The sequence below is a fragment of the Crocodylus siamensis genome, chromosome 4 (assembly GCF_052110815.1).
Source record: "Crocodylus siamensis isolate JL-2025a chromosome 4, ASM5211081v1, whole genome shotgun sequence".
NCBI lineage: Eukaryota > Metazoa > Chordata > Crocodylia > Crocodylidae > Crocodylus > Crocodylus siamensis.
The window spans coordinates 262,140-271,116 of record NC_143398.1 but is presented as its reverse complement, the minus strand read 5'-3'; the positions used below and the strand labels follow the sequence as shown (position 1 = coordinate 271,116).

General features: G+C 56.1%; 1 protein-coding gene and 1 non-coding gene across 2 annotated transcripts; both read left to right on the top strand.

Moving 5' to 3' along the window:
* The first annotated feature begins 204 nt into the window (after positions 1-204).
* LOC149865292 (uncharacterized) lies at positions 205-1,421 on the top strand. Its single transcript, XM_090046306.1, has 3 exons — positions 205-273; positions 442-816; positions 1,042-1,421. The coding sequence occupies exons 1-3, from the start codon at positions 258-260 to the stop codon at positions 1,419-1,421; spliced, it is 771 nt and encodes a 256-aa protein (XP_089902432.1). The 5' UTR covers positions 205-257.
* A 2,933-nt stretch (positions 1,422-4,354) lies between these two features.
* TRNAP-AGG (transfer RNA proline (anticodon AGG)) lies at positions 4,355-4,426 on the top strand. The gene has a single exon. It is a non-coding gene; the product is annotated as a tRNA-Pro (tRNA).
* The last annotated feature ends 4,551 nt before the right edge of the window (positions 4,427-8,977 follow it).

Sequence of the window (8,977 nt, the reverse complement as noted above, 5' to 3'; positions counted from 1 at the left end):
GACATTGCATGTTGGGCTTTATGAATGCACCATGTAAGCATTTAATGTGTCTTTTTATTAATGCTTTTAGATACAGTAAAGTTTATAATTGGGGGGGCTCTAAATTTATGTTTGTCCAGGGCCCCAATAAATCTTAATCCACAACTGTCTTGTTTTCTCTTCCTGACTCTGAGTGCAGCAACTGTAATCACCTGGAAATCCTGCTCGGAGTGGCAGTTGTAGTCGCCATAATAATCATAATAATCATTTACTGCTGTATGAAGAGGAGAACAGGTAAAGTGGGGAGAGGCCATTGGGCTTCAGGGTCACAAAGGGAGGTGACAGGTCAGAGAGGGTGGAGGGAAGTATGGTGCCGGGGGTGGAGAGGCTTGAGCTCAGACTGGACGTATCTCCCATGCCATCCCAGGCTGACCCCTGTGCTGTGTGTTGCTCTGACCCTAGGCTGGGCGGTCTCCTACTCTGTGTCTGAGTTGCAGGTGCCAGAACAGTGCCTTCTGCACCGGGAGGTGACCCTGTGCTGCTCCATGGAGGGGACGTTCCCCGGACACATGACTGTGACATGGGAAAGGATCCACAGCAAGGACAGGACAGTGCCTGAGAGTGCTGGGGAAGAAGGGAGCCCAGAGCTTCAGCCGCTGTTAGCTGCCCTCCCCCAGAGCTGGAGAGTGACAGAGAAGAGAACCAGGACCTGCCTCACGTCCTCCCTGACCTTCATCCCCACGGTGCAGGATGATGGGGCACGGGTCCGGTGCATCTTCCTCCATGAGGCCGAACAGATCAGAGAGGAGCGAGTGTCCCCGGAGATCCGGGTGTGGGGTGAGTGCCCAGCGCCCCGATACTACCTCTAGGTGTGGGCAGAGACTGCTGCTGTCATGGAGGGATGGAGCTGGGGACAGACCAGTTTTTGGGGTGAGCAGGCCTCACCCAGCCCTCACATGCACTGCCCCTGCCCCACCCAGCTCCCTGGGGGGCCCAATGATCCATCAACCCCAAACAGGATCCCAGCTGTCCTTCGTACTAACCCCCCCGCTGTCTCTCCAGCCCGGCCGCAGGTGTCGGAGATCCAGGTGTGGCCCGAGTGGGACCCCCGCGACAAGGTGCCGTTTGCTGTCCAGCTCCACAACTTCTACCCCCGGGAGGTGCCCCCGATCCAGTGGGGCTGGGACGGGGCCGGGAGCTGGGGGGCAGACCCCGCACAGATAGACAAGAACGCGGACGGCACGTTCACCGCGACGAGCGTCTGGAGAGTGCCCAGCTGGAGCCTGACCCGGCCGGAGCTGCGCGTGCGAGTGTGCGTCCAGCACGGCCCCGGAGAGCCCCCGAGCGAGAGAGAGCTCAGCCTGAGGGACGCGGGTGAGGAGGGGCCGTGTCCGGGGGTCCCAGTCCCGCTGCAGGGGGTGTTGGGTCTGGGTGGGGTGTGAGGGGCCGGGGAGCAGCCCCTGCTCCCCTGACGGGGCCTGTCCCTGCCTCTGCCTCTTCCCTTCCCCAGGGCTCCTGCGGCCCCCGGAGGTGTCCAAAATCTCCCAGACTGAGTCCATGGCCAAGGGGAAGGGAGTCACCCTGAGCTGTCACATCACGGGGCATTTCCCAGGGGAGCTGAGTGTGACCTGGCTGCGGAGGAGCAAGAAGAAGTCCTCTACTGTGATACTGCGAGAGTCAGATGAGTACAGGGTGGACCCCGGCACGGCCGTCCTAGCACAGGACGGGAAAAGCTTCAAGCAGGAGACAAGACTCATCTGCTGGACATCCAGGGACCAGGGAGTAAAGTACTTCTGCCATGTGGGACACCTCACCCTGGAGACCCCCATCGAGAGGAGCTGGTGAGTGGTGGGGGACAGGGCAAGCCCAATGGCTGTTCTGGGATAAGGGGCCTTGTCACACGTGGCAATGTGTCAGGGGATGATCCTGACCCCAAACCAACTCCCCCAGCTCTTGTCCCATGTCACAGTAGGAGACCCCGTGTCCTGAGAAGCAGGCTACAGCCCCGCACCTGCACTCCCCCGTGTCCCAGCAGTTGTGTGCTGCCTGCAGCCCTACCCAGCTCATGGGGAAGCTCAGAGGCTCTGGGTCTACCAGGTGAATGGACCCAAGGTCTCAGATGGCACTTTAAGGCTTGTTCTTGTTTTCTAGGCCATGTTGAGTCTGACAGAGCCTGAAGGAGGTGAGGAGGTGGCTGAGAAGAGAGGCAGCTTTGTCGGTGTGAAGAAATCCGTCTCCCTCTTTGTGCCTAGGTCTGAGAACTCCCATCCTCCTTATTGTTTCCCACCAGGGAACCTGGGGAACCAGTTTGGTGATGCTGGGCACTCCACCAGGGGTAATGACCACTTTTAAAATGATTGGTTGCCATCAGCAGGGTTCAAAAAATACCTGGTATTGGGTGGAACCAGGTGTTGAGACCCAAAAGTTATTTAAGGTTAGTGGGTACCTCAGACTGTTGTTTGCATGAGTATGCTTGAAGATTAGCTGTAAAGTTAGATCTAAGTAAAATGAGGGTGTGTCTTATGGTCCGAAGGTGTGTGTCCCGGGGATTGCCCGCGGAGGCGGCAGAGCCCGAGCGGGACACCCGCCGCTTGTTTATGCCGTGTCCCGGGGAGATGCATATCCGCCGCTTGTTTAAAAGGGCGCACTGAGCCGGCAATAAAAATGGCTCTATAAAAACTATGGTCAGGTGCATCTTATGGTAAAAATACGGTAAGTACTCAATGCATATCAAAAGGGGCACTGAACTCTAAATATCCTGTATTGCTCAACGTGTTTTCTCTGGAATCCCTTTGCTTTCCTCTTCCCCCATTCTCCCCCTCTCTGACCCATAAAAAGTTATCCATTGCAGCATGCCTGGCTGTGAATCTCTGAAATATCTGAGATCCATGAGTCTCTGAAATCAAGGGGGAGGGACAAGTACCCCACTGCATACCCCCTGACTGCACCCTGCCTGCCTCCACTGGGCTTCAATCTTGTGGGAACTCCGCCCCATGCAAGCGTGCTTCAAGCCACTGGGAACCAAGCCCAGTGGAGGCAGGGGCTGCACTGTGCTCATAGTATGGGATACAAGCAAGGGGAACTTACCCTCCTGCTAGCTGACACCAACCCAGACATAGTGGGGCTCACTGAAACGTGATTGGACCAACACATGATGGGGCGGTGAATGTCAAGGGCTATAGGTTGTGTGGTGGGCCAATAGGGGGCGCTCCTGCATTGAGCCGCCCACCTCCCCGCACCCGACCCCCTGCCAGGCTCCGAATGCCTCCCTAGGGCGCCTCATGTCTGGCCCAACCCCTTTCTGGAGCACGCTTGCTAGTCTGGGGGTAACGTCGCCCCCACCACCCCGAGAAGGGACTGTCTCAGCCCTGTGTCCTCGGGGAAACACAGGCCTAATAGTCCGATGGGTACTCGACCCGGTACAGGCACTTGGGGCGCTTCCCCAAGTCGGGGGCAAAAAGTAAAGTCTCCCTTAGTCCACAGATCTAAGGGGTCTCTTATGCATAATTTAGACCCACCCCTCAATAAGTCTCCCACACCGGTCACAAAGGAGGACCGTATTGGTTACAGGTGTAGGGTGAAAATAGGGCACAAGATTGAGCAATATCCTAGAAATCCTGAAGAGCAAACAGTCTGGCTGAAGTAGCCTTTTGATCACATATCTGAGTTACTGCCAGCTAGATATCTATCAGATCTCGAGTTACCCACACACTTCATCCGGGGGCTGGTGAGATCCTTTCTAGCGTCCGGCTGTTCCTGGTTCATGAGTTTTTGGGGGAGAGGGCCCTTTCAGATGTTTATGCTCCTCTGAGTCCCCCCCTCATGGCTCCAGCCTCACCTCATGGCCGAAGAGACCGCCTCCTCGCCCGTCCTGACTTATATAGCCCCCGTGACCTCATTCCCCTGGTCCAGTGGAGGCCAGCCCCGCTTGGCTGTGAGCCAACCCATTTGAAATACATCACCTGTTACCGGGCAGATTCCAACCCACTAGGTAGAAGCCCCTCACCCAGGTAGGTTCCCCCTCCCTCAGGACTGCAGCCAGCTGACTTTACCTAAAGGGACAGGCTGAGGGTGGGGTCCCCTGTGTGCAGGGCCCATCCTAATCAAATGGTCTCAGCACAGAGATTTTAGTCACAGTGGCACAGGGCAGAGATTTTTGGGGAGAAACCAAGGTGGCTTTCTGCCACAGGGTGTGAATCAGGCCCCAAGCTACCTGCCGGCAGGGGATGGATCTCAGCCCAATGTGGCCTTAGCAAAGCTCTTGGCACAGCTGGAAACCACAGAGCAAATGAGAAGCATGTGTGTGGTTGGGGAAAAGTCCAGACCTGCTAGTGCTGCTGTTGAGAGAACATCTGGGAAACAGCTGTGCACAGCTGGCTCGTTGGTCTAGGGGTATGATTCTCGCTTAGGGTGCGAGAGGTCCCGGGTTCAAATCCCGGACGAGCCCTTTTTGCCATCGGTTTTACGGTTGGACTTGCCTGCAGCCACCCCAAGACCAGACTCTGCCTGGCCCAGGCTTATAGAGCTGGAAGGGAAATGGCTGCAGTGCCAGCAGGGCATACCTTGAAGCGATGTGGAGTTCATATGGGTTGTGAAGGAGGCTTGTCCCTTGCTCTCCCCAGCCCAGGGCAGCACTTTGTGCTTGTGGCCAGCACAAGCAATCCTGCCCATGGTCCTGGCTTCCCCAGTGCAGAGGTCCTGAAATTCCTTCCCCCTTTGGAGGGGAACAGCCTTGTCCTGGGAAATCCTGCAGTGCTGGTTGGTCTGGGATTGTCAACTATCTCCCCTCAAAAGGGACAAACACCTCCCAGACCCAGGACTCTCCTGGAGACGTGGCTCTTCCCTCTGTGTCCTCAGCAGAGCTATGGACAGGGCTGGAAACCACAAGCCCTGATGACAGCTTTGGGGGTGCCAGGAGTTTTCCAGCCCTGCCTGCCTCTGCTTGGAGACAGTGGCCATGGTGGGGCTGCATCCAGCTGGCTGTTTGGGCCAGGGCTGTGATTATTGCTCCAAGACCGAGACAGACAAGCACCCATGTCATGAGTTTTGCATGTCAGTAGCTAGGGGTGCAAGGCCCCAGAACCCAGAAGCCCCTGCACCGATCTCCTTGACAGCTCTCAGCCTTCATGGCCTCAGTAGGGGCCACCATCCCTGCAGCTTTCACCCCGCTGCACCTTACCACACACAGTGTCACCCATGTCACAAGTTTTGCTTGTCAGCAGCTTGAGGTACAGTTTCCCCCAAACCTCTGCACCTATCTCCTTGAAACTTGGTAGACTTTGTGGCCTATGCAGGGGATACCATCCCTGCAGTTTTCACCACCCTGTGGTGTAACACATAGCACATGACATGAGTTTTGCTTTCAAGAATTTGCTGTGCCATTTCCCCCGAACCTCTGCACCCATCTCCTCGAAACTTGGTAGGCTTTGTGCTATCAGCAGAGGCTACCACCCTGCAAGCTTTATCCAAATCAGACAAAAACCAACAAAGTTATAGATATTTCATTGATTCCGCCTTATACCTTATGGCCAAGTCTCTGAATCAGCTCCAAAACTTCAGAGTTGATTCAGCTGAATTGAAGCGGAAAACTGATTCGGAGCTCCGAATCAAATTGCTGGCATCCGAATCCTCTGAATCTGAACCCAAATCGAATAGTTTCCTATTCACACAGGCCTACTCTTCAACATCCTTAGCAACAATGTGGACATTGGTGTCAGAAGCGCACTGGCCAAGTTCACCAGCGACACTAAGCTTTGGGGCAAAGCGTCCACACCTGAGGCTAGGCTAGTGATCCAGGCTGACTTGGATAAGCTTAGTAAGTGGATGGATATAAACCTGATGACATTCAGCACTGAAAATGCAAGGTACTCGACCTCGGGGAAAGAAACCCCGCAGTACACTTGTAGGCCTGACAGTGCTGTGCACACTGGCACCACGGCTGAAAGAGACTTGGAGGTCATGATTGACCTCAAGATGAACATGACCCATGAATGTGATGTCGTAGCTGGTAAAGCAAACCAAACTCTGGCTTATATCTATAGAAGCTTCTCAGGTAAATCTCAGGATGCCATCCTCCCGCTGTACTCTGGATTCTTTCAAGAAACATTTGGATGTCTCTCGTGCTGGGATCCTTTGAACCTAACTGACTACCTGCCCCTGGCCAGGAGGCTGGACTTGATGATCTTCAAGGTCCCTTCCATCCCTAATGTCTATGAAATATATGAAATCCCAGCCTGGGGACCCCTTTCCTGTTTCCAGCACCTAACCAGCCTGCAGGACCAGCAGGAGAGGCTCACAAATGGTACTAACAGGTGGAACTGAGGCCAGAAGGGTTGTCATTGCATGTCCATTGCCTCGAGCTGCTGCAGCCACTAAGGGGCAAAGACACTGGAGGGACAGAGCATGAACTCAGACTCTCTCCTGCCTGACGTGCAGAGCAGGATCTTGAACTTTTCCCCTATCTGAATCAGACCTTCCACCCACTCCGCCTTTTTTTTCCTGTTGGCCCTGGCCTGCAGCCCAGGCAATGCCCCCGCAAGCTAGAGCTCCAAGCTCATCCAGGAGGCCCAGACTTCCTCTAAGACAGCCTGTGACTCTTGGGACCAGCCAGGCTGTGGCCGATCACTTTATGAGTGACCGGAGGCAGGCCGAGGGTCACCCCAGGTAGCCACTGCAGTCCCAGTAATCCAGCTGAGGGTTGAGGCTCTATCAGAGTCAAGGGGGAAGGTAGAGCAGAGCCAGGAGGATTAAACATAGCAGGGCAGGGACTGGTGAGGCTGGGATCAGGCAGGGGCAAGGCAGAGATGCAGGAGCTCACCCAGGAGTGGTGTTGCCTTGCTGGGGCTCAGGGTTCCCTAGGGCCCTCCTGGTCACCTGGCTCCTCTTCTATGTCCTCATGGGAGAAACCAGGCCATGCTGGGCTGGTGCCTGACTACATTTTGTTGCTGCTTGCTGACCCGGCTGCTTTGGGTTTGAATCCCTGTAATCATCATAACAGTGGCCCGCAAACCCGTGGTCTGCCTGTGGCAATGGAGCCTTGCTAGTCACTGCAGTGTCTTTCCTCATGCAGGTCAGACAATGGCATGACCCCATGTTTAAACTGCACCTGGGCTTGTGATAGGTGTAGGATGGGGGGTCCATCCTGAGGGATCTGGGGGGCAGGACCCAGAGAGCATGATGGACCCCAGGGTGGTGGTGCACATGCATTTCTGTGTGGTGGACCTTCCGCCTCCATTCTATGAGCCCCACAGCAAAGAAGTGAGTCTTTTCCCTTCTACCCCACCAAGGGCTCAGCTGGGGCTGCACTGAAGAGGGGAATGCTCTTGCACAGCCCAGATCCCCCTTGCCTGTGTGCTGCAGTGCTTGGCCCCTCCTGGCAGGCCCAGCGGGGAGAGCGTGGACAACCAGGCTGGGGTTGTGTGTATATGGGGGTCCTGCTCTTGGGGCACTGTTCTCACGCACCACTGAGATCCCACTGAGATATGCTGGGGCCAGAGGCAACCTGGCTGGAAAGGAGGGACCTGCTTCTGGGGTACAGGTGGGAGCTACTGGCAGAGCCCAGGCTCCATGCTTGTGTGGCTGTGGTGCAGGGTGTGAGTCTTGCTTCGGGGGTGGGAGGTCCTGAGTGCCAATCCTGAATGAGTCTCCGTCACCTTGTTTTGCCCTGTATTGATGTAAGTGCCTGGGTGGCAGCAGGGTGCAGAGCCTGCAGGTAAGGCTCCAAGGCCCGGCTCTTGCTCTGCTCCTGGTGGCAGCAACAGCCTGTCCCCTGGACAGGCAGTGACAGATCCCTCCTGCCCTTTGCTCCTGCCTTGGTCCCATGCCGAGCTGCCACAACCTGGTTCTAAGGCGGGGGCTGGAGGAGCCTTCCCTGAGGGCTGAGAAACCCCTGCTCTGCCCATGCTGTCCCCTGTTAACCCCAAGCCAGGCTGGCTTGGACCAGCAGCCTTCTGCTTGGCCATCCAATGCAGTAGCTGGGGCCCCAGAGCCTGTGCAGCCTGCGGCTCCTTTCACATTCTCCCGGCTACAAAATACAGCTATCCCCTACTCAGGGCTGAGCTGGACACTGCTTGGGGTGGGAAGGGCAGGAGCTGCCCTGAGACAGCCTGTGCCTGGCACTGCCCTGCCCCGCTGTGCTGCCACAGCCGCCCTTTCCCCTTCCTCAGGCCCTGGATACAGCCAGGGAGCAGAGCTAGAAACACAGAGGGTATTTCTACAGAGCTGGGCAGGGTATAGACCAACCCTGAGAGCAGAGGGCACAGGCCTGAGCAGCATGAAGGTGAGAATAGGGCTTGTTCAGGTTTTGAACCCAGGACCTCTCACACCCTAAGTAGGAATCATACACCTAAACCAACATGTTAAAGACATAAGCTCCTTTCCCAGATGTTTTCAAGAACAGTTACAAGCAGGGCTGGAAACTTTTTCCCATGCCCCAGCTGTCATTAGCTCTGCAGTTTCCAGCCCTGCCTGCAGCTCCGCCCCACCAAGGCCCGGGACCTCCTGGTCAACCTCCTCCTGGCACTGGCCAAACTCGTCATCTGGTGGTCCAGGCAGGAGGGTCTGGACGGGAAGGTTCCTGGGGCCCTCGGGGCTGTTTTCCGCGGCATCCTTTGCGCGCGTCTCCGGGCGGAGTACCGGTGGGCAGTAGCCGCCAGCGAGCTTTCCCAGTTCGCGAGCCGCTGGGCGCTGTCCGGGGTCTCTGCTCGGTGTCCCCTGGGGCAGCGCTTGTTTTGAACCTCTGACCTGCACGAGCACACCCTGTTTTCTCTTTTGTTGTCCCCCGTATTTTATTGGTGTTTTTAAGGCGCTCACCGCCCTTCCAATGGCGGCCCCGTGGCGGTTTTAGGCTTTTAGCTTTTTATTGCTTTTACGCTTTTATGCTTTTAAGCTTTTAGCTTTTAACCGCCACCAATGGTAACGAGCGCCCGACGCCAAGGGCTGACTCTCGTCCATCTGATGTCTCCCGACGCTGGTCGTCTGGTGCAAAGAACATCAACAT